General features: G+C 39.6%; 1 protein-coding gene across 4 annotated transcripts in view; it reads right to left on the bottom strand.

Moving 5' to 3' along the window:
- The window catches only part of TMTC1 (transmembrane O-mannosyltransferase targeting cadherins 1), a 280253-nt gene that overhangs the window by 224004 nt on the left and 29644 nt on the right, over nucleotides 1–26605 (bottom strand). For 3 of the 4 annotated variants that reach the window (XM_086713729.1, XM_086713726.1, XM_086713727.1), the window contains exons 3-5: nucleotides 24686–24759; nucleotides 21075–21251; nucleotides 16858–17064 (exon numbers count right to left, since the gene is read on the bottom strand). In XM_086713729.1, the coding sequence (XP_086569855.1) occupies nucleotides 16858–17064; nucleotides 21075–21251; nucleotides 24686–24759 (458 nt within the window). The remainder of the gene's footprint in view (nucleotides 1–16857; nucleotides 17065–21074; nucleotides 21252–24685; nucleotides 24760–26605) is intronic. The other variant, XM_086713728.1, reaches the window with a different exon arrangement.

Here is a 26605-nt window from a genome sequence, read left to right as displayed (position 1 = left end):
ATAAAAACGTTAAAAAAATGTTTAAAATGAAGAATAGTTTTCTAAACAGTGCTAAGCTGGGTGCTCCAAGCAGCGAAATCCCCCTTATCTCCAGAGTGATGATGACATGGCCAAGAGCCAAGCGGAGCATCAGCACCCAACATTTAAAATGGAGTAGGAGCGCCTGGGTGGCATGGTTGGTTAAGCGTCTGACTTCAGCTCAGCACATGACCTCACAGCTTGTGAGCCCCCACACAGGGCTCTCTGCTGTCAGCACAGACCCTGCTTTGGATCTTCTGTCTCCCTCTCTCTCTCCCCTCCCCTACTAGCTCTCGCTCTCTCTCAAAAATCAATATTAAATAAATAAACAAACAAACAAAACAGAGTAAAGCTACACAGGTTCCATGAAATGCAGAAAAAAGAGGAGCAGATTAATGCTCCCAGAATACTTCTGCTTTCCCCATAATAGTCCTTTCTAAGAGCTTCTTATAAATGTTTCCAGGAAACACTGTAAAGGGTTTGACCTCGATAACCTGTATAGTAGAATCAGACGGATGTGGGTTCAAATCCTGGATCTTCCACTTTCTAACTATGTAACAGTGTAAAAATCACTCAACCTATTTGAGTCTTGTCCTTCACATACATAAATGTGGTGGGAAGATCTACCTCCCAAGGACATGGTGACAATTAAATGCTTCTCTCCTGGATTGACACAGGCAATCCATATTCTGTCTGTGTACCTCCCAACGAAATGAGGCAAAATTCTCAAAGTTCTCAAGACATTGAATAGCAACACCACACATATATTAGACAGACAACGTATTTCCCCCATGCCCAACTGTAGAAACACTGACCATTTTCACATTAGTGAATAATGAGTGTTAACTGGGCTTGTGTTGTACTGGGCCCCAGGCTTTAGAAACCTCATTCCATTTATAAGAACTAATTATTCCTATTTTATGGATGTGAAAATCACTTAATCCAAGTTTATACTGCTACTAAATGAGAAATCTGGGACTTAAATCTGTTTTGTGTGACTCCAGGATCCATGTACTTACCCACTGAGCATACCAGTGCTCCCATCACTATTAAAGGGAAACGAGGTAGGAAATTCTAGAATCACTTTTGGGGGCAATGGCATCAATAGAGGCCTTCATGTCAATGTACTATTTTCCTTATGTGGACACTAAACTGTTGTTTCTTATATTCACGCTCAAAGCCTAAGTCTGATGTACAAACTTGGTCAGAATTTATCTTAGCCAAAGTGGATTCTTGGCAGTTAACAGCTGCAGTCTGACATTGAGCTGCACTTGCTACATCACTTATGAAAACGCAGTCAATATTGGGCTGCAGAGCTTCCAATCGACCATGCCAGAAAAAGATATTTGTTTTGCATCTGCTCATATTCTTTGCCAAGTAGAAAAGCAATTATCTGTGCCAATACAAAACACAACAGCTGCTTGGACACAATACACATAAGAAGAAATGATTATTTTAATCAGAAACCAGAAATCAAAATTATGTCAAACTTAGTATACTGAATGCATAATAGGAAGGGATTATCACTTCCATGAAGTTTCCATTACTTTCTATTCTTTAGAAGAAAATCATAAATTGAAAAGGCTTAAATCAATCAACAGGTGTTGATAAAAGGTATAGCCTTTCCCTACCATGGGCAAATGCGATCTTAAGGCTCCTGGTTAACTTTTCCTAAATAAATATGAGAATCCTTCCAAACCTACAAAAATGTGTAAAGATATATAAAACACAATCTTGAAGACAAAGAAAGAATACTGAGTTTTCACAAATATGCAGGATTCAATTATACTAAAAATCTCAGAATCACTGCTTTGTCATTCTCAAAAGTATACAAATTAGTATCAAATGGGTTGAGTTTTTTAGTCTTCATATAAATAATATCTCTCATCTGGCTTTATTATCAGACTTTTATATGTATGAATCTGGAACAAAGATGAACATGCCATTGTACTTGTCGCCCTTCATGCGCAAGAGTCAAAGTCCCCTGGCATCTCTCCCAAATTCCTTCATGTCAGGGCTCCTGCTGGCCTTCTCAGCCTCATCTCCCACTACTCAAGTCCCAAGCTGCTTGTCATTGTACACACATGTGCACACGCAGAGACTCATGCACACATACACACATGCAAACACATGATGCACACATATACACACATGATCATGCATGCACACGCACACACACATGCACACACACTTTGCAGGTGCATGCCTCTGTGTTCTCCCTCATGCTGTACTCTCTGCCTAGAAACACTGGCCTGCCTTTCTTCAGCTCATTGTCTCATCTGTTAAGACTCAGCTTGAGCCAGACTTCCCAAGCTGATGACATGTCTTATCCTGTGTATCCCATAATTCAGTGTGGATAAACCAGTGACATTATCTTTTTATCTGTATGACTTCTCCACGGGGATGTAAGCAAATTGATGCTGATTTCCAACCAGTCTCCTTTTTGGGAATTTGGAATCAGGACACAATAATTCTAGTCCATCTCATATGGAGAACTGAATTGAGAGGCTGTATGAACCTAGGATTGAGGCAGCCCGGCACTCACCAAATTAAGAAAAGTCAGTCTTTAAAAAGAGACAAAAAGGAAAACAATGTGGATTTTCAAAAAGCAAGAGAGCATGAATCCCCAAAGAAGCAAAAAATAAATGTTTTGACTTTGCCAGTTCCTGTGCACAGAAACCAGGCTTGATACCCATGCTGGCGTGCTGTTAGATTCTAGTGTATCCTTCTAATAAATACAATTTGCTTAAGCAAGTTTTCAGAAGGTTTTGTTCTTTGCAAGCAAATGATCCCTAAGACATTTTTATACTAAGTGTTTAAAAAATGTTTTTTAATGAAATGAATCAACTGCCTCTGAATAGTCAGCAGCAGTAGTCAGCTTGCAAATGCACAACATTGACTACAACTATGATGGCTGTAGGTAAAATATGTATAAGGCAAAATTTAATCTTTTTTTAAAGATTTTTTAAAGTTTATTTATTTGTTTTGAGAGAGAGAGAGCAGGGGAGGGGTGGAGACAGAGGAGAGAGACAGAATTTCAAGCTGGCTCCGTACTGTCAATGCAGAGCTCAACTCAGGGCCATGAGATCATGAACCATGAGATCATGACCTGAGCTGAAATCAAGAGTTGGACACTTAACTGAGCCACCCAGGTTCCTCTAATCTTTTTTAATATGGACATTTTTCATCAAGACATTTGACTTAAGTTCTAAAGACTCTGGGTAGTCAAGAATTCAAGACAGAAAAGGAAAAGAGAGAACAACAAAATGCACATTAGCAAAATTTCCTCCACTGTCCATTTAGTTATTTATGAGAGCCTCTCATTATGGTCATCTCTCAGTGTGGTCTCCTTTTAGGGTCAACCTCCCACCCACCCCCCCGCCCACCCCTCCACAGCTCCCAACCACACACATGCCCATGGAAGGCACTAATTCAAAGAGGGAAGAGTTTAGCCAAAACAGACCTTAGAGAGAGTAGCAAATGCCATGAAACCACTCCATCCTGTCTCCCTGTGTCATGTCACAGATACGAAAAACAAAAATCCACACAGAAGTGATGTAACTGGCCCAAGGACCATAGCAAATCAGAATCAGAGTGAAATCCAGTTTTCCCACCGACCAGGCCATGGCTCCTTACACTACCCAGTGCTGCCTCATTTCTTTACACTCACAGCCCAACCTGGAAAATAACTCTTCCCTTTCAAAAAAAAAAATAATAATAATAATTATCAGCACCCCTACACCTACATTGTCCAGATTTTTCACAAATAGCAATGAGGGGCAATGATGAGAGTTGCAGTGTTCAAGACATCATGTCCTCTTAGCCATCAACTATTATCACACCTGTATTTCCTGCTTAAAAATATCTGGAGACTGGCACCCAATCTTGATTATGTAAAAGGTTTACCTACCCTTTGAGGCTGTACATGACACACTGTAAAGAAGAGAGAAACACAATGCATTGAGGATAAATGCACCGTCTTTCAGTGACTTTGCACAGAAACCCAAGCTACAGTTTTATAATAGACAACTTTTTAAAATCAGAACTTTCCTTTCATCATAATTGTATTACATATCATAATTCCTTTCACGAAGTCACATTCCTTCACGCTCCCAAAGAAAAATCACTTACAAGAGCCAAATGCAAAGTATGAAAAAAAAATCTATGATAAAGACTTAAGTGTCAGGAACTAAAAGCTCTACCACTCAAAAGTTGAACTGTATTGGTTATTCATTAGGGACTGAGGGCATGTTTAGCTCTTAACATGAGACATAAACATTCTTCTTTCCCTCCGTCCAACCTTGACTGGGGGTTTGGGTTTACCTGTTTTATTTCTTTTTTTCTAAATTATGATATATTAATTGCCTTCATTCCCTAAAAATCTATACTTATGTTCCCTTTAAACACTTTACCAATACTTTTAGAGGTTAAATCGTTACTAGCAAATCTTTAATGCCAAGCTCTTCATGGAGACTGCTGCTTAGGGTGACTTTAAAATCAATACGTATTTTCTACATTATACATAAAGTAATAAAAAGATCATGGTTTGAATAACATGAATGGCATTAAAAAATTCATAAATCTATAACATGAAACACATCTTCCTATATGGTTATTAGGTAAATGAAGTCTTTATTATTTTATTTTCAACCTAATGACTTGTTGACTAACGTGATGTTTTATTCTATAGTAATTCTAAATACATAAAATTTTAAAAAGCTGACTATTCATCTCATAAACTAAAAATAGCTCTAAAGACATCTTTTGAGACTTGTAATGAGGATGGCATTCATCAGTTAAGAATAAGTGGTAGCACAGACATGCTAAAATCCTGCTAAACCTCAACAAACTTTCCATCACGGCTACAAGAATCTTTCTCGTTTATAATCATTTCCCTCTACGATATTGTAAACTCATAAAAAGAGAAAATAACTAAATATCACAAACAAGGAAGATCAAGACTATACCACTTTCTTTCATAAATGTGGCAAAGAAAAGGTGAGTGTGACAAGAAGAAGATTTTTAAACAAGAATTCTTCCACATTGGTTTTGGTATAAATTAAGCATGAGGGGCCAGGGGAGCTAAATCTCCACACTACCATTAGTGAAAAGCTATTTTAAGCTCTTTTCATACATTAACCCATTTGTTTCTCCCAATAACCTCATGGGGTAGGTACCGGTATTCTTGCCACTCACCCACACGAAATGGAGACACAGAGAGTTGAAGGAATTTGCCAAAGATCACATACACGGTAAGCAGCGGAAAAGAAATAGAACCCAAGTACTCTGATATGAACCCCTGGTCTTTACGGCAATGTACACTGTCTCTCTCATAGGTTTTTATAAAAATTAAAATTATAAGCTGCCCATAGAACCTGTAACACGATCTCTGGCAGTTGGTAAGTACACACTCCATGCGAGTGACAGTGGTACCTGTAATGTCAATACATGATCACGATGCTGGCTTCTGAATAAGGAAATTTTCATTCATTTGTATTTCCACAATTCTTTTTTCCTTCTGCTGGACAAGAGGTCCCTCCAAAGCCCACTTGGATTTTAAAAAACTGGTTTTTTCAAGCATGCATATTTTTAAGATTCTGTTACATTTAATCTACAAAACATATTACCAGATCTAAACCCGTGGTAGACAGTTTTCAGAACAACAAACTGTACATCCCACCAAATTATCTGAAACCATCATGAATGTATTGCCTGGCATAGAATAATTCCTTGTGAGAGTTATTTATATAAACCCTGAGTATTTACAATGTTAAGATGAACTGATACTGCCATCACAATCACTCTACAACCTCTCAGCAGGCTAACATTTAAAAAGATAAAGAGAAAAAAATTATTAAGCTGGATGCCAGTAGCATTAACTAAAAGAGCAAAGAAATCAGCACTACACTACCTAACCATCCTAAGAGCCCTCACTGTGCTCTGAAAAAGAAGAGAGAGATGTTTGGTGGCCTTGAAGCCACCCAGATTCTTAACCACCACACAGGACAGAGGTGGAGTGCTCCATATAGAAACTGGTGAGGCAATGGAAAAGCATGAGACCCGGGATCCTCTTCTAAGAGCCTATTGTGGCAGTGACAAAATTGCATGCCAACCAGAAATGCCTACATTCTGATAGTTTTCTCTTTCAACATATGTCCCTGTGCATCCAGTTGGAAAGCAGATGCCTAAGCTTGATTGCTCTACACTGAGAGACGAAAGAACTTATCATCTACTGACTGAAATTCACAGGGGATCGAAGATTGCCAAGAATCAGTACCCAATCAAGATTAAACAGAATGAACCAGGGGCTGTCAGCAGTTAGGAACTCTACCAACTGCTATCCATAAATTAAAAGGAATTTTGCCTCCTTAGCATGTGATTTATTTGGAAGAAGCTTTTAGTGTTAAGTTCTGAATGAATCCAAGGAACACTTTATTGAAATGATCCATTTTAGTGCTGAGCTCAGTTCAAGAACCAAAGCAGATTATAATAAGCTTTCAGTCAAACTCATCAAGATAATTCCTGCCTTACCATATACTCTAGATCTGGTTCAAAAAGAATAACATCACTCCCAACTAATGGTTAAGAAATAGTAAGAGGAAAAAAAAGTTCTCTAGCCATAGAAAAGAATACTTTTCTGGTAAGTTCCATATTTTGGAAAAGCTACTTTGAAAGAACTTGAAAGCCCAGCTTGGCAAATCAACCCTACTAATGAACATTAAAGGCATATTAATGATATTATTGCAATAAACACAGTTCATAACTAAGAAGCCTGATGACACTAACAGAATGGAGAACCCAGAAAGGGACCCACAAACGTATGGCCGACTAATCTTTGACAAAGGAGGAAAGAATATCCAATGGAATAAAGACAGTCTCTTCAGCAAGTGGTGCTGGGAAAATTGGACAGCGATATGCAGAAAAATGAACCTGGACCACTTTCTTACACCATACACAAAAATAAACTCAAAATGGATGAAAGACCTAAATGGAAGACAGGAAGCCATCAAAATCCTCAAGGAGAAAGCAGTCAAAAACCTCTGACCTTGGCCACAGCAACTTCCTACTCAACACGTCTTCGGAGGCAAGGGAAACAAAAGCAAAAATGAACTACTGGGACCTCATCAAAATAAAAAGCTTCTGCACAGCAAAGGGAACAATCAGCAAAACTAAAAGGCAACCAACAGAATGGGAGAAGATATTTACAAATGACATTATCAGATAAAGGGTTAGTATCCAAAATCTATAAAGAACTTATCAAACTCAACACTCTAAATACAAACAATCCAGTGAAGAAATGGGCAAAAGATATGAATAGACACTTCTCCAAAGAAGACATCCAGACAGCCAACTGACACATGAAAAAATGCTCAACATCACTCATCATCAGGGAAATACAAATCAAAACCATAATGAGATACCACCTCACACCTGTCAGAATGGCTAACATGAACAACTCAGGCAATGACAGTGTTGGCGAGGATGTGGAGAAAGAGGATCTCTTTTGCATTGTTGGTGGGAATGCAAGCTGGTGCAGCCACTCTGGAAAACAGTATGGAGGTTCCTCAAAAAATTAAAAATCTAACTACCCTACAACCCAACAATTGCACTACTAGGTATTTATCCAAGGGATACAGGTGTGCTGTTTCAAAGGGGCACATTCACCCTAATGTTTATAACAGCAATATCAACAATAGCCAAAGTATGGAAAGAGCCCAAATGTCCATCGATGGATGAATGGATAAAGAAGATGTGGTATATATATAATGGAGTATTACTCAGCAAACAAAAAGAATGAAATCTTGCCATTTGCAACAATGTGGATGGAACTAGAGGGTATTATACTAAGCAAAATTTGTCAGTCAAAGACATATATCATATGACTTCACTCATATGAGGACTTTAAGACACAGAACAGATGAACATAAGAAAAGGGAGACAAAAATAATATAAAAAAAGGGAGGCGGACAAAACATAAGAGACTCTTAAATATGGAGAACAAACAGAGAGTTACTGGAGAGGTTGTGGGAGGGGGGATGGGCTAAATGGGTAAGGGGCATTAAGGAATCTACTCCTGAAATCACTGTTGTGCTATATGCTAACTAACTTGGATGTAAATTAAAAAAATAAAACAAAAACAAAAACAAAAAAGAAGCCTGATAACACTGACTTAAAACTAACTTCTTTACTTTTTAAAAAATTTTTATTAAGTTTCTCAGGATCCACATATGAGTGAAAACATATGATATCTGTCTTTCTCTGCCTGACTTATTTCACTTAGCCTAATACCCTCCAGTTCCATCCATGTTGCTACAAATGTCCAGATTTCATTCTTTCTCATTGCCAAGTAGTATTCCATTGTATATATAAACCATATCTTCTTTATCCATTCGTCAGAAGACCATGGGGGAGGGGAAAGGGAAAAAAAAGTTACAGACAGGGAGGGAGACAAACCATAAGAGACACCTAAATACTGAGAACAAACTGAGGGTTGATAGGGGGTGGGGGAGAGGGGAAAGTGGGCGATGGGCATTGAGGAGGGCACCTGTTGGGATGAGCAGTGGGTGTTGTATGGGAACCAATTTGACACTAAACTATATTTAACATTAAATAAATAAATAAATAATAAATAAATAAATAAATAAATAAATAAATAAATAAATAAATTTTTTTAAAAGAAATTTCCCACCATTTCCATTATTTTTAGAGCAAAACTCCACCATTTGTTCACCCTTCCCAGGAAAATATTTCTTTCTGCACAGGAAGACCAATACCTACCACAATCAGTCACCTCCTTCTCCAGTGCCTTTATACTCACTAAGCATGTCCGCAGTTCAGTGACACCAAAATGTACCACAGGGTCTTAGCAAAAGCTATGGTCAGGTCACTATGTTAAAGAGAAATTGACAAACTATGAATATGCTCAGGATGTATGGGACAAAAGTCAGAACAGTATATCATTTGGATATTATGCTCATATAATAGGCTCATGGAGTAAGGACCTATAAAGTCATTTTTTTTTGTATTTTGTTTTTATTTGGTTTTACTTTTTTAATGGTTATTTATTTTTGAGAGAGAGAGAGAGGGCAGGGGAGGGACAGAGAAGGACACACAGAATGTGAAGTAGGCTCCAGGCTTTGAGCTGTCAGCACAGAGCCCAACACGGGACTTGAACCCATGAACTGCAAGGTCATAACCTGAGCCAAAGTCGGATGTTTAACCAACTGAGCCACTCAGGTGCCCCATGTTTGTTTGTTCCTTTTTTAACTTTTTTATTTATTTTTTGACAGAGAGAGAGAGAAAGAGAGAAGAGAGAACAAGTGGGGAAGGGGCAAGGAGAGGGAAACAGAACCTGAAAGAGGCTCCAGGCTCTGAGCTGTCAGCACAGAGCCCGACATGGGGCTCAAACTCACAAACCATAACATCATGACCTGACCTGAAGTCAGACACTTAACTGACTGAGCCACCCAGGCGTCCCTAAAGTTGTTTAATGATAAATAATTTTAACAATAATTATACTAGTTGATTTGGTTATTGTTTTCATACAATGCAGCCTGAGAGTTAATTGGTTTCTTGGTCCTCCACCCATCATGTGCCTACCTCCCCCAAATAAGTCATAGTGATCTGGATGAAGTCATCTAAGAACTACAACTAAAGACCAAAGAATTTATACCACTGAGGAAGAGAGAAAATTCCCTGGCAAAATGTGGCCCATTTCATCTTTAAACAAAGCAAAGTGAGGAAAAATGATAAGCACCAACTGAAGAATTTGCAAAGTCTCTTTGTAATAAAATCTTAGTTAATATCTACTTCCACGAGGTGGTCTGTGTTCTTAACATGGATTCATCATTGAAGTTCACACTTGCATTAAGAGATTTTTAAAGTAGGGGAGGAGATTTATTATTATGAACCTACAAACTTCACCTGTAATTGTTGGATAATTTTCTGTGTAGACCTATTAGTTAATGCCACACCTCTTTCATTTGGTCATTTCATTTTTTTTTAACATTTTATTTTGAAGTAATCTTTACACCCAACATGGGGCTTGAACTTACAACACTAAGATCAAGAATCACACGCTCCACTGACTGAGCCAGCCAGGCACCCTTGGTCATAAAATTTTTCAAAGCAGCAGCTGAATGAGATTGAAAATGGCTCATTTTGGTGCAACCACTCTTGAAAACAGCATGGAGTTTCCTCAAAAAATTAAAAATAGAACTACCTTACGACCCAGCAATAGCACTACTAGACATTTATCCAAAGGATATAGGAATAGTGATTCAAAAGGGGCACGTGTACCCCAATGTTTATAGCAGCACTTTCAACAATAGTCAAATTATGGAAAGAGCCTAAATGTCTATCAACTGATGAATGGATAAAGAAGATGTAGTTTATATATACAGTGGACTACTTGGCAATGAGAAAGAATGAAATCTGGCCATTTGCAGCAATGTGGATGGAATTGGAGGGTATTATGCTAAGTGAAATAAGTCAGAGAAATTCAGATATCATACGTTTTCACATATGTGGAACTCGAGAAACTTAACAGAAGACCATGGGGGAAGGGAAGGGGAAAAAATAGTTACAAACAGAGAGTGAGGGAGGCAAACCACAAGAGACTCTTAAATACAGAGAACAAACTGAGGGTGGATGGGGGGAGGGGAAAATTGGTGGTGGGCACTGAGGAGGGCACTTGTTGGGATGAGCACTCGTATGCTGTATGTAAGCAATGAACCATGGGAATCTACCCCCAAAACCAAGAGCACACTGTATACACTGTATGTGAGCCAACTTGACAATAAATTACATTTTAAAAAGAAAGAAAAGGAAAGAAAGAAAGAAAGAAAGAAAGAAAGAAAGAAAGAAAGAAAGAAAGAAAGAAAGAAAGAAAGAAAGAAAAGGGCTCATCTGAGATCAGTCAACAGAAAAAGTATATAAAATTGAGGGTTGGGGGACACAAGAGAACTAAGTTATTCATCAGTAATGCAGACTTTCAACAGATTTTTTTTGTCACTTGCAAATCTCACTTTCCTGCTAAGTTTATCTCAAAGCTGATATGAGGCTATTAATGATTATCTGAAACACACTTGCCCTACTCACTGGATCATATGTGTGGATAAAGGTTCAAAATTCCACCTCAGGAGTTTAACCTACACAGCATTTCTTACTTTGGGGAAAAAGAATACAATGCAAGGTCTACAGAAATAAAGCATTAAAACGACACTTAAAAGATCAGTTACCCATTCCATCAGTGAAGGTCAAAATATTTATATGCCTCCCTAAGTCCCCTGAATTTAATTACCTCACAAATCCACTTTGATGCTAAACTGTTCTATAGTCCTAAACTTGTCTTAGTTTCTTGATTTGCATGCCTATGTGCAAAGTATTTACAAGAAAAACTTTTTTTAAAAATTTTTTTTTTTTTTCAACGTTTATTTATTTTTGGGACAGAGAGAGACATAGCATGAACGGGGGAGGGGCAGAGAGAGAGGGAGACACAGAATCGGAAACAGGCTCCAGGCTCTGAGCCATCAGCCCAGAGCCCGACGCGGGGCTCGAACTCACGGACCGCGAGATCGTGACCTGGCTGAAGTCGGACGCTTAACCGACTGCGCCACCCAGGCGCCCCTACAAGAAAAACTTTTTAAAGACCCACTGAACTGAAATATCTAACCACTGTCTTGCCCACAAAGGTAGAAAATGAGCTCATTTTAAGTAAAAACACCATGGCCACCATCCCACCATGTTCCATGAGGGCAGGGCTTTGTTTATTTGGCAGTGGCCAAATTCCTAACACCAAAAATGGTGCCTCAGCAAATACTGTTGAGTGAATGAATGACCCATGACAGATCCAGCTGAAAAAAGAGGAAACGAACAAGAATCTATTGAGCTAAGAACTGTCTTCAACACTTATTGTGATCGCTGTCATTTAAATATTAAATCAATCAAGTATATATACGAAGAGTAACTATATATTGTTATATATAGATGTCAATAGGAGTTATGAGGATAAGATTTCATGTAGAATTCACTGACCTTTCCAACGTGAAACGGAAAGTGTGTCCATGTGTGAATGAATTTAACATAATGAAGAAGATGAGAAAAGGAATGTTTAATACAAAACATTCCTCATTTCACATGGAGTAATTCAGTAAAACATAGTATCAACTGAAATTTTATCTGATTCCAGAGTGTGCACCCCAAGTCTGAGGTTTTTTTATTTCACTTTCTGCCCATAAATCAATCACCAAATCACACAGAAAAACCAGCAACTAAATAAATTTAGGGTTTTTTCCTGGGTTGGGATTTTTCCCTGCACTTAGCAACTTCTGAAATCATTTTTTCTTTTAATGTTTATTTATTTTCGAGAGAGAGCAAGAGAGAGACAGAGCACGAGCAGGGTAGGGGCAGAGAGAAGGGGAGACGCAGAATCCAAAAGCAGGCTCCAGGCTCCCAGCTGTCAGCACAGGGCCCAACACAGGGCTCGAACTCATGAACCATGAGATCATGAGTTGAGCCAAAGTCAGCTGCTTATCCCACTGAGCCGCCCAGGTGCGCCATCTTCCGAATATATTTTAAGTGATAGTGTCAGCCCAATTTTTTGCCAGCTTAATGTTATACATGCAGTACAAATGTACACTAGCAAATAAGCTCGAGGTCCAATTAAAAAAAAAAAAAGTCCCACACAAACACACAAACTCCTCATCCCCTGCCTGCATACTACAGGTTCACCATTTTCATGATGCATGCTGGTGTTTAGAAACCCACACAAAAATGAAAATATTTTAATATTAACTACTAATAATGATGAAGCTAGCTGCCATGGGCCGAACGGCCACCCGTGTGCCAGGCACCTATTTACATGCTTATTACCTGTATGATTGCTCTTAGTCCTGACAACCAATTTGAGAGTAAAGTGTTATTCAATGGAGTACTACGTGGCAATGAGAAAGAATGAAATATGGCCCTTTGTAGTAACGTGGATGGAACTGGAGAGTGTGATGCTAAGTGAAATAAGCCGTACAGAGAAAGACAGATACCATATGGTTTCACTCTTATGTGGATCCTGAGAAACTTGGCAGAAGTCCATGGGGGAGGGGAAGAAAAAAAAAGAGGTTGGAGAGGGAGAGAGCCAAAGCATAGGAGACTCTTGAAACAAACTGAGGGTTGATGGGGGGTGGGAGGGTGAGTGATGGGTATTGAGGAGGGCACCTGTTGGGATGAGCACTGGGTGTTGTATGGAAACCAATTTGACAATAAACTTCATATATTGAAAAAAAAAGAGAGAGTAAAGTGTTATTACTGCTGCTTTCGCCATTTGGAGATGAGGAAACTGAGGCTCACGGAGATAATAACTTGTCCAGGATCAAGTAAACAAAGCAGCCATGATTTACAAGCTCTCTGTAGAGATCTTTAGAACTAGGACAGAGCTGCCTTTTTGAACTTTTATTTGCTTTACCTGACTACCTTCTGACAGAAGTTCAAGTGTAGATTTCAAAAACAATTTTAATACTAATCAAACGCATACTCAAAAATATAATCTTTTTCCTTTACAAAGAGGGAAAATACATGACACTTTTCAAGGGAGGGAAAATGATCCTTCTTGCCCACAAACATGGTAACTCAGCAAGCCTCTGACCCAGTTCCGGCTGTACTGTATACTGCTCTTCAGACACCGTTGTTTCTAAAATAAATACCCTGGTGCTCAGATTAAAAACAAAACAAAACAAAATAAAATGTAACTTACGAAAGCAGGTCATCTGATTCAATGCATTAGCACCAAACCCTATATGAAAGCAAGTTAAAAGGTTCCTCATCTGTGGACCAAGGATGATCGCGAGAATTTTTCTACCTCCTGAGAGTTCAACAGAGAGGCAAGCTCCACATAAAATGATACAGGCATCTCCTCCCCAAAACTGAATCCTCGCCAGGGACTCTGGACTTGAGAGCATGGCCAACGAGCAAAGCACAGGTTTAGGGGTCAAATAACTTGAGTTCCAATCCCGACCTTACACTTACTATGTAAATGTGGACAAGGTTTTTTAACCTCTAAGATCTCTGATTTCCTCCTGGCAGCAGGAACTGTCATAGCCACCCTAAATGGATATTGTGATGGTCACACGGGTAACACGGGGGAAGTGCTCGCCCACTTCCTGGTACAGAGTAGATGGATAACAGAAAGCAAATTTTCTTCCTTTTCCCAAAGGACCTTCTTCACTGGTGTGCTAGAGCTAACTCACACTGGCTTATGGAAGATGTCTACTAAATTTTTAGGAATTCTGCAGGCCAGTTATTAAATATGACCACTACTAAAAATTAAATTAAACTTAAGTTTTACAATTGTATTAAAGACAAAGGTGGTAAACACTCAAAACTCATCGCTTCCTAGTTTACCTCATTTTACTATTATCTATGCTCTTGAGGTTATGCCTGTTGTCTGCTACAGAGTGGAAATACTACATAATGGTGGGTTCTGGTACATTTCCCCCAACTCCACAGTCAGTGACGTCACATTTGTAGCCTGAAATGAGCCATGGTAGCGGTATTTACGTGGAAACAGGCAAACACTACAAGTCAGGATTTCCTGTTTTGGGAGAGCCAGGTATTAAACATTCACCAGCATCCCCCTGGTATTCATATTTCATCACATCCCTCTCTGCTGCTGTCTTTCATCTCTCCACTCTGCAACTTATCTACATACACACACATGTCCAGTGAATTTAAAATAAGAATGAAAACGAACACCTAACAGCCTCCAGATAACATCCTTTTCCACCATTCCTTCACTGCCAAATTCACTGGAAATGTTCTTTCTGTGATTCATTCCAACACTTTCTTACCATCAACTCATTTATTTATTCATCTCACAAACATCTGAGTAACTACGATTAACCAGACACTATGAAAGTAACTGGGGACACAAATGTGAGCAAAGCCCAACATGGTCCCTCCTTCATGAGAGTCACATTGTCAAACCCACCTTGAAAAGTCTCCATTGTTCTATTAAGTCCTCCTTTTTTCTCCTCCATGGCCTTTCCTTAGAAAATGTACAATTTCCCCAAATGTTATCTTTTTTTCCTCCATGGTCCTCTATTAAAAAGTCAAGATTTCCTTAGTGTTTTGACTACTTATCTGCCTTCTTTCATCTTTAGGAATTTCACACATTCCCGTGATTTCATCCTCCCTCCAACTTCCAGGAAACCTATTTCTCCCCTAGCCTTCCTCTCTCAGTAACTGGCACCACCATCCACTCAACTGTTTGAGCCAGAAACCCTAAAATCCACATTTCCTGCCTTTCCCTTACCCCTCTTCATCCCAAGCATTAGCAAGTCCTGGGATCTATATCCAAGAGATGTCCCAAATCCAACACGGTACTTCATCCCAGCCCGTCACCCTTGGGCAGGACCTTTCTTTTTCACTTAATCTGTATAAAAGCCTCCGAACCCTCCTCCCTGCTTTACTCTTGCCCCCTCATATCATGCACTACGATGAAGTCAGGGAGTATTTTTTTAAAAAAGAAATGTAATCATTTCTCTCCACACTTAAACAAACAAAAAACCTTTATTCCACCCAGAATAAAACCCAAACTTGATTTCATGGACAACAGGGCCCTTCATGATCTGGGCCTGCCCCCTTCCTGACCTCTCCCCCTTCCTGACCTTGCCCCCATTCAATTCCCACTTGCTCATTCCAAGGCTGGAGCCCTCTGTCCAGATCTTGGCAGGTCTTTGCAGGACTAGCTCCTCCTATCATTCACAAGGATTCAGAAGGCCTTCCCGGACCAACCGACACAACTTTGGCCAGGCCAGGCCAGCCCACCCCTCTCCATCACTCTCTATCGCTCTGTCCATTCCTTGGTGGTTATCTAGTATCTGTCTTCCTCTACTGGAAAATCAGCTACACAGGAGCAAAAACCTTGTCCTCCTTATTCACCAAGACATCTCTGGTGCCCGAAACAGTGCCTGGCACATGAGAGATGCTCAACAGATATTTGTTGATGAATGAAGCAAGATCCAAAACAAAAAACAAAAAAAAAAGAAAACAAAAGCAAAAACAAAAAAAACCAGGCAAAGGCAGAAATAATTGGAAACTAAGACCCCAAAACAAGAGTTTTCTGGGACCGCACAGAGGAATAAGAACAGCAATCTGAAATGGTAACGTGCTAATAGAATGAATCTAATTTCCATCTTTATTAAATTCTAACTTGCCCATGGCTTGAGCTATTTTAGAGGCAACCTAATTTAGTGAGTACCCGTTCTGGCAAATCTATGTTAATTTTCATGGCTAGGTCAAAATATTCTTAAAGGGAAAGAAAATTCCGTGACTTAGAAAAGATTTCCTGCATCCTCAAAAACATTCCTGAGAAGCAGAGTCCCTGGGCTTCCTCCCATACCTGTGCTGTAATAAATTCCTATCACATACAACAAGCAGGTGGAGGGAGCATGGAGGCAGAGTGCTCTCCTCCCCCGGGAAACTGAGGGTGCCTGCTCTCCACTGCAAGGCTCCTCCACCGAGGACACGGTAAAGTGTTTGTTCTTCTTAACTGAGGCCTCAAAGATCCACATCTCACCCCGTGCTTCCAAATCAAAGCAGACAGCAGGGCTTCTACTTGCTTCTTCTTAACTACTCCTTTCTTATCTAAATCTAATAGAAAGAAAAGGGAAGAAGGGAAAGAAGGAGGGACGGAGGGAGGGAAAGAAGAATGGAGCTAGGGAAACAAGGAGAGAGAGAAGGGAAATCAGGAAAAAAAAAATTCAACGTTTGATTTCTCCCGCCAAGCCATGCGGCACCAGGCGGTGCTGGATGGCGAACATGGGCGTGGGGAGCCCAGCTCAGTACCTCATCATGGACCACATAGCTCCAGGAGACACTGGGAATCCACTGCTCTTGGGTTCTGGTGGCGATGGTGAGTGGCAGCCACCCCAAGCTCCTCGGTGAGGAAATCGATGCTGCTTCCCGTTCTCCCGGTGAGGCTGCGGGGGCAGTGACGGGGGCGGGGGACTCGCAGGCTGCTGCGGGCTGCGCTGATGGATGACCCCATTGCTCCTAATTGTGTATGTGGAACGGAGCAGAAACAAAGTCAGACAGAATGACAAGGTTTGCAACGAGAAACAGCAGTCCCTGGCCCTCTCCACGGTCTTGTTCCCTGGAAGCAGCCATGCTCAAGTCTTTCACCTCTTTTGTTTCTGGTACGTATCGCAATGCTTTAAAAATAACAAGAGAACATATTTCTTTTTATTTTAGAACTTATACTGACTTACTACTGCAGAAGACTAGGACTCAGTCCCTCTTACATGGTCACCAACACACACACACACCCTCTTCTTCACGCTTCATCCTCCAAATATAGATTTCTTTCAAAATACTTGGTTGAAGTGATATTCGGGATTTACATAATTTTGATCTTGTAAAATACTGCTCATAGTTGATCCAGCCAATGTACCGATTACATTTTCTTTCATGAATCCTCTGAGACAGAGTTCATAATCACTGAACGAACAGAAACTAAAACGTCTGATACCACTGAATGATGTCCAGCATTTGGAAAAAAGCAAAGGGAATTCTTAGACACTGCTACAATCACTTCAGGAGCAATGTCTGAGCACGGGACACAGTGAACGTGCATCTACCTGTGGTCCCAGTAAGTCCACTCCTATGGTTATGCCCGAGAGAAACTCACATGTATTTGCACACAAAAAAATCCATTGCAGCATATTTTACAATAGTACAAGCTGTGAAAATTACCTAAATTCCAAATCCAGAAAGAGTTAAATTGTGATAATTAAATACTGTACAACAGTTAAAATGAATGTACTATAGCTACACATATGGACAATGATGTACCTCAAAAATCTCAAAGAGAAAAGCAAGTGATACTATTTATATAAAGTTTAAAAATATATTAAAAGATACTCTTTGGTATTCACTGGTATATACATACTAAGTAAGGGCATAAAGATAATCATAGAAATGAAAAGTGACAAATTCAGGATTATGGTTACTTTTAGAGAAAGAGGTTAGGGACAGGAGTCAGGGAATGTTATTCTCTGCATGTTGGAAATTATATCAAATTTTTTAGAAAAGAAAGAAAAGTAAAAAGAAATTTAACTTTCAGGAGCTGCTCTTTCACTGAAAATGTCTTCCTAAAAGTGATGTCAAATCTAAGAAATCCCACTCCGTTTCTATGGTCTAATACTAAAATTTAGGAATAAATTGCTCTTCATGTAGGAGAGTCTCCCAACATTTGTTTCTGTTACTGTTTTTTTCCTGCTCCTGGATCATATGATAAAAGACCTCAAGAACAACTTAGTACCAAGAGGTTTACTCTAAATGAACAGATAAGGGGCACCTGGGTGGCTCAGTCAGTTAAGCGTCTGGCTTCGGCTCAGGCCATGATCTCACATGATCTCACATCAGGCTCTGTGCTGACAGCTCAGAGCCTGGAGCCTGCTTCAGATTCCGTGTCTCCCTCTCTCTCTGCCCCTCTCCCACTCATGCTCTGTCTCTGTCTCTCAAAAATGAATAAACATTAAAAAAAATTTTTTTTTAAATGAACAGATAAAGTGGAAGGAGAGCCCTAAGAATCTGTACAAAACTGTGTGTGTATACATGATTCTGGGGAAAGGGGACACAATTCTGTGAATTTAAAAAAAAAAAATTTTTTAACTTTTTTTGTTTTTGAGACAGGGGGAGACAGAGCGTGAGTGGGGGAGGGGCAGAGAGAGAGGGAGACACAGAATCCGAAGCAGGCTCCAGGCTCTGAGCTGTCAGCACAGAGCCCGATGCGGAGCTCGAACCCACAAACCTGACCTGAGCTGAAGTCGGACACTTAACCGACTGCGCCACCCGGGCGCCCCAATTCTGTAAATTTTCAAAAGCATCATGATCCCCAGTACACTCAGAACCTCTGAGCTGACCTCATGGTACAAATGTGAGCCTAGGCCATGAGCAGCAGGTGTCCTGGGAGGTCTCTAGGTCCCTTCTCTGTGTTCCTTCCATGCAGGCAGGGGTGCTCAGGGACAGACCCGCGGCTCTGAAGTCGCACAGGCAGGGCTCTCTCAATCCTGGGGTTGGGTGACTCTGGAGGGGTTACCTTCTGTGATTCTGTTTTCTCCTCCGTAAAATGAGGCCAACAGCGATTGTGGGCATTAAGTGACTTCAAGCCTGTAAATGGTGTGGCACAGTGCCTGACACATGAACAGAACTCAAGAGATATCAACCATTTTTGGCCAGGTCTCCCTGGTACATGCTCTCCATTCCTTCCTACCACTTTTCACAACTGTAATCAGTTACTCATGGAATTACTCATACAATGTCTGTCTTCCCTGATATTGCATATGCCCTTGGGGGGAAGAAATCTTCTGTCTCCTTCTTGGTCAGGCACAAAATGAGTATGTATTGAATGGATAGAGAAAAGATGAAGGAAAGAACGAATGTCTCCACTTATGCAGAGCTGCTGGTTATGAGAGCCAAAAGTTTCTAAAAAACAAAGCAGAGGCTAGAAGCTTTTCGCCTTCTGAGCTATATATTAGCAATATGATTTCTCCCATAGAACTTCTAACAGTTTAGCATAATGAAGGCCAGAAACAATTATTAAAGAAATAAAAGAGACAATTATCCCTTTTGAAAAAAGCCTGGCTCAACAGTGACCAGATGAAAAAGAATGCTGTATACAGGCAACGGTGGCCTGGAAAGTCCCGAGCCCAGAGGAGACACGACTTCGGTGATGAAGTTAAAATTGCTCTGGACTGGACCACAGGAGAGGGTCTGCAGCCACCTTTCTGCTATCAGTGAGCAAAGCAGAAAGGGGTTAGGAGGCGGAGACAAAAATGATGCAAGAAGGAAGTGGGAAGCAAGATGAGCTGATAGGTTGTTTGTAAAAAGTAAGGCAGGCACTGCCATTACTCCCATTGGTTGAGAGGTTGCAGAGGAAAGGCATTCTCATGGAAGCCAAGGGGAGGTCCTCTGGCTCACAGCTTTCTTGGCAGGAGCTTAGGTCAAAATGATAACTGAGCTCCTTCCTTTTACACGCCTCTGAGATTTACAGAGAGCCAATAGAGCACTAAAGTCTATTTAAATTATCTCCAAGCACGCCCAGGCAGGAAGGTGATCAGAATTTAATGACTCATCTCAGCTTGTTGCCACTCAATAACACTGCTCTTATCTTTATGTCAAGGAGTATAAAGAGGTAGGGAATGGGATAAAAAGGCAAGATTTTTTTTTAAGCTAAAATTCTTCATCAGATAAAGCAGAAGAATAAATCAACCACGTTTTTAAGAGTTCAAAAGTAAGGGCCTTATAATTACTGAAAAATGGGGTCTGCATGTCCAGCTGTAAGTAATTATGGATTTGATAGAGAAAGAAAAATATAGTATGTGCTTCAACTTTTAATGTGCCACAGCATTCTTACCATCTATAATCTACAGGATATAATGAATGTGCTTAAATTCTTTTTTTTTTTAATGTGCTTAAATTCTTTAAGTGAAAATGGGCTAGTAATTAAACTTGACCTTTAATTTGAATATAACACGTGAGTATTCCTGTATGGTTTAGACTGGCCTTTTGCAGAATTCCAAAACGAGACTCCCAAAACTCTTAGGTAACAGCATCATCCTTAGAACAAGTAAGCAGGTTCCAACTTAGCAGTGCTTTTTGATAGACAACACGCATTTGAATGCAGGGATTCAAGGCAAGCTATTAAAAAAAACCTGTCACCATTTGCAACCACTTCTCTTTGTGAATCAAGAGGTCTCCATAGTATGCAACCGAAACAATCTAGCGATAGAAATCTGTAATCAGCATGGATACTTGCCAATTCCAAATTTGGGGCTCCCAAAATCTTTACGGTCCTCACTGACTTTTATAAAGTGTGAAGAGTTTGAACATATCTGATGCATTTATTTTAACAAGACTTACTAATTTATGGGCCAAGAGGTTACATTTAACACAAGAGTGTACTTTCATTTATTTATTTTTGAATGAAAGTTTGAAAGCTATTGATCTAAGTAATTCTCTGTGCACGCTCTGCTTGATGGCAAAACTTAAAAATGACTTACGATTTCTCTTGCTTGTGGGATAGGGAAAAGAGATCATAAACCAGGCACACTCCAAACACTGTGATGCCGGTCTCCTTCACCAGCATCGCACAGGTCCCCAGCAACAAACTGAGCAGCAAGAAGAAGGGAGACACCGTGGGAGGGAAACATTCCCCAACATGACGCTGGTCCACACTCCTGGAAAACAAGATTGAGATTCTTTTAATCTAAGAAGAAATATGGGTCACTGACAAACACCAACTTTTTAAAAAATATGATTTAACTCAATCATCGTATTCTAAGTAAGTAGGTGAACAAAGATTTCTTCGTGAATATTCATCACAGAGTTATTTAATATTGCAAAGATGAAAAAAGTAAATGCCCAACAACACTGAACTTTGGTATTTAAATTAAAATACACATAAATTATGATAAAAGATGGCATATAACAAATGGATATTGAAAAAAACACTTAAAAATTTTTTTAACGTTTATTTTTGAGAGAGACAGACACCAAGTGTGAGCAGGGAAGGGGCAGAGAGAGAGGGAGACACAGAATCTGAAGCAGGCTCCAGGCTCTGAGCCGTCAGCACAGAGCCCGATTCGGGGCTCAAACACATGAACCGCGAGGTCATGACCTGAGATGAAGTTGGACACCCAACTGAAGGAGTCACCCAGGTGTCCACCCAACCAAAAACACTTAACATGATACCATAAAGATACAGTTAGTGACATGGAAGGATATTTGGTCAATTTATTTTAAATGAATAATACGAGTTACTAAGCCATATACATGAACTCTGGAGCCAGGTTCCCTGGGTTCAAATCACAGCTTTGCAGTTAACTAACAGGGTATTATGGGGCAGGTTAGTATGCCTCTCGGGGCCTCGGTTTCCTCATATATGAAATGGGATCACAGTGTTGCAGGCAGGATTACATAAATGACTTATTACATGTGGAGTGGCTATCACATCATTATTATTATTCTAGTGAAAGTGTTTTATATACTTCTATACACAAATCAGTCAGTAGATATACAGAATCCTCATTTTTCTGTGATGAAAATACAGATGTTTTGGCCTTTTTCTTTTCTTCTGGTTAATTTGTATTTTTAAATTTATTTTCCAAGGAGATGTATTAGATAAAGTGTCTTTTTTCCTCAGTATAATTTCCAGCAGGGATTTTCAAAAGTCTCCTAGACCTATAAATCCTTTTTTCACCTTATATCATAGAATCAGCCCACACCAAAACTCATCACTATTCCTTCAGTAGGTGCCACACCCATTTGCCCCTAATCCTCTGAAGCAAGGCCAATATTTCTGTAGCTGCGACACCTGACTCTCACTGGTATGTCTTGGAACAATCACCTAAAATTATATGCCAAATCTGTGGCAGATACGCATTTTCCTCTTAAGCTGGCCTAGAGCTTACATTGCTAAAATTGAGAGTGGCACGCACAACAGAAACTGTAACACCACGGCTCATTATCACACAGATACGGACACGCTGCTGGCCTCATCATGTTCCCGAATATATCAACGACACAGCAAAAGCTGCCCAGAATAAGTTTAAACCCAACAGCAACTGTGAATCTTGTTCTAACACCGGAGCAAACCGGAAGCAACTACTTGGTGAATTTGGATTTATATTTCTAAGATTTTCACAACAGCACTTCATATGATTAGCTTTGTGACTCTGTAGAAAGTCACAGAGCCAGGAATAGAGGCCTAATACCACACAGGTATCCCCCGCTTTTCAAAAGTTCACATTACTGCCACTTTACTTTTATGAAAGACCTACCTTCATACCTATTTTCACTAACAGAAAGAAATCTGAAGAGGGTCTTTGCTTTTACGAAAAAAGTTGAAAAGCAAAAACAGCATTTGTTTGTTAGGAACCATTGTAGAGGTGCTGTTAGGAACCCACAGCAGCAGGGGCAGCCCCCAACAAGTTCCTTCCCGGGAACCACACCCAGCATCTCAGTCCCAAGCCTCCAGAGAGCTGAACCGTGTGAGCCTCTGTGCCTTATCTCCATCTATTCCGTGCATTCATTAGCAAGATGTGTCCTAAGATATCAGAAAAAGCCTAAGAGAAGTTGTTTTTTGGGTCTGGGAATGCCCCCGATTTTTCCATAGAAATTAATGGTAATTGCTTCTTCACTTTGAGCCATTTCAGCTTACAAAAGTTTTCAGAGAAATGCTCTACTTTCAGACAGCAGGGGAAACCTGTACTAAGAAAAGGCTCCACTCGTTAAACCGAAATTTCGTAAGAATTAATTCTTTTCATTCTTGATCATCCAAGGTCTAAACCTGTTTGTTACAGGGCTTCTCAATCTCAATCTTGGTACTACTAGCATTTTGGGGAAAACGATTCTTTGTTGTTAGGGCTGTACTGAACATTGTAGGATGCTTGGCCTCTACTTACTAAATGCCAACCGGTAACACCTTTCCATTTAATGACAAGCAAAAGTGTCTCCAAAAATTGTCAAATATCCCCAGGGGAAGGGCAAAAGTGTCCCACATTGAGAACCACTTGTTTAGAATTGTATTTCTCAAGGTCCCGGGGCTCTGTAAGATGGTAGGTCATCAAACTGAGCCAAAGATCAAAGCTCATAAATCCCTAACCAGACATCTCTCCACAAAGTAGGGTAACAGGATTCACTCCCCCCTTTTCTGGGCCACTCTCTGAGCCATCCACCTCGCTCCTATTCTCTTTTTAACCTGCCCCTTTCCCTATGTGGCCATGTCACAACTCAAGTAAGAATCTGAGCACTTTGGGGGAGAAGGGACACTATAATGGGAAATTATTTTATTGCTTTTCAGTATCCCAAAGCAAGGAACTTCTGTGTTTTGATGAAAGGGTGTGTATATTAGAAAACCATGGTTGAGAAATACTACTTCTAATTCAGCCTTGTTATTTTAAGCTCTGAGCTACTTTCGTGAGGATAATAAAGAGGAAAAAAAAATTAGGACCAAAATGAACAGGAGGAATTAAACCAATCATGGCCAAATGGAAGACAGGACCATATCCAATATATACTGGCTCGGAGCGAAGATTTCAAATTCCATTCTCAGTAAGAAATGACAAGTAGGAATAATCAAGAAGCAAGCAGCATGAGGAGAGCAGTTCCTTTAAAAGGCTATGACAGGGGCGCCTGGGTGGCGCAGTCGGTTAAGCGCCCGACTTCAGCCAGGTCACGATCTCGCGGTCCGGGAGTTCGAGCCCCGCGTCAGGCTCTGGGCTGATGGCTCAGAGCCTGGAGCCTGTTTCCAATTCTGTGTCTCCCTCTCTCTCTGCCCCTCCCCCGTTCATGCTCTGTCTCTCTCTGTCCCAAAAATAAATAAACGTTGAAAAAAAAAAATTAAAAAAAATAAAATAAAATAAAAGGCTATGACAAAGTTGAGAATATGGCTGGAGGAGAGAGCAGCCTTGCATTTGGTAAGGGCAGGTTTTCTATCCTGATCTCCATGAAGCTTTCTAAGCTTTTTACTGCCAAGAAGCCTCCCTCGTCTCTCAGGCAGATGCTCAGAGTCCGCACTACCCCCCAGCCCCCAACATGACAGAAATTCCCGAGGGGACAGCATTATTGTAACCACACAGAAGGGCATTCTTAGCCATACATACATACATACCTATTGTAGGAGAGAAAGGCCAACAGAAACAGCAGGCATGCTAACACGTCAGCTCTGCCAACAATTCCAGCCACCTAGAAAGTTTGAAAAGATAAAAACCTCAGAAAGTCACTTTCAGGAAACCGTTATAGAATGGATTCGTTTTTAGATGAATGAAAAGTATGATAAAATAAGAAAACACATTCTTCTTCAAAATTTGACTTATGACTAACCACCTCTTGTATCATATATATAACAATAAGTTTATAGGAGGAAAAAAAAGGAAGGGAAAATATTTTCATGCTTAATTTCATTTTAACCTTTCTTCTATAGAAGGCCAATTCATATCACCAAAGCTTATTCCTTTGTTGATTTATTCAAAAATATTTTCTGAGTAATGACTGAAGGCCAGACACTGTGCTAGTCTTCAGGCAGCAGAGTGCTAATAGGGCAGAAGATATTTACAGAGTACTAGAAAAAAATAAGTTTAGGAAACAATAATTCTGGTAAAAACAGGAATGAGTATAAACTCTTGATGGCCATATATGTATGTGTGTCTGTGTCAGTGTGTTTCTTAGTTCTGCCACTGAAAGAGCCTAAACGCAAGCTACCCCACTAGCAAAGAGTCATCCTGGCGCTGACCACACACATTCCTCCACTAAGGAGAACGGGGGTCCTTGGAGAAGTGGCTGACACCAGGGCTGAGGCGAAGGAGTTCGAACCCTGCGTCAGACTCTGTGCTGAAGGGTTCAGAGCCTGGAGCCTGCTTCAGATTCTGTGTCTCCCTCTCTCTCTGCCCCTCCCCACTCACACTCTCAAAAATAAATAAACATTAAATTTTTTTTTAAGTGACAAGTATGTGTCAAAAGGGCACAGAAGCTGGTGAAAAAGGGCTCCCACCGACCAAATATCAGATCATTTGAACATCAAAATAAGTAAAGACGATAATAAAATAAACCATTTAAAAAAACCAGACATCCATGAATGCATACTGATATTGATGGATGGATGAATGAATGCACAATATAAGTACACACATAAATACAGTAAGCAAGTGAATGGAAAATAATAGAAATCTCTTCCTTACATTAAAAAGCAAGTTAATGAATGTAGAGGGAATAGTGCAGCTGACAAATAGCCATTTTGTTTCCAAAAGAGTCAAGATTAGATAGAGCAAGAAACATCACAAAATACCAGTGGATGCTAAATCTAGGGTATAAAGGTTTGGTGAGGCAAAGCATATTAGTAGGGCTTCAAAGCATGTCCTCATCAATTACTTGTTAAATGAAAAACTAAAAAGAATAACTACACTATGGAGAAAACTCATTACACCTTAACTGGAGGTTCAAACTTGACTTCACCAATAAAGGGCCAATGGATGTGGCATGCCTCTGCACATGATACCCTGAGAAGGACACAATATCACTTTTGTCAAATTCCAGCCAAGGATGCATAACCTGAATGTAATCATGAGAAAACATCAGACAAACCCAGGATGAGGAATGTTCTATTAAATACATAAATAAATATATTTTATATTAATAAAGTATAAAATACAACAATTATACGTTATCTGGTAACATTAAAATTCCAGTATTTTAATATATTCTAATTTATACCATATCATGATTTATTATGTTACAATTCCTATAATCTAATGTATTATAATATTACATATATGATATTATTATATAATACATGTATGTATATTATACCTGCATAATCTACTACATGTGCATATATTATGTATTAACAACTTATATATTTTATATTTTTACATATTTCTATATTTATGTATTTACATACAATATATAGTTATACTATTTTCATTTATATATTATAAATTTTAACATATATATAAATCATGTGTTATACTTTGTATATGTGTTATATAAATTATAATCATTTGATATAATATCAATGTTTATATATGTTATATAA

Source organism: Puma concolor, chromosome B4, assembly GCF_028749965.1.
Source record: "Puma concolor isolate L17-30 chromosome B4, mPumCon1.1.hap2, whole genome shotgun sequence".
NCBI lineage: Eukaryota > Metazoa > Chordata > Mammalia > Carnivora > Felidae > Puma > Puma concolor.
The sequence above is the reverse complement of the archived record's forward strand: the minus strand, read 5'-3'. Positions and strand labels throughout refer to the sequence as shown.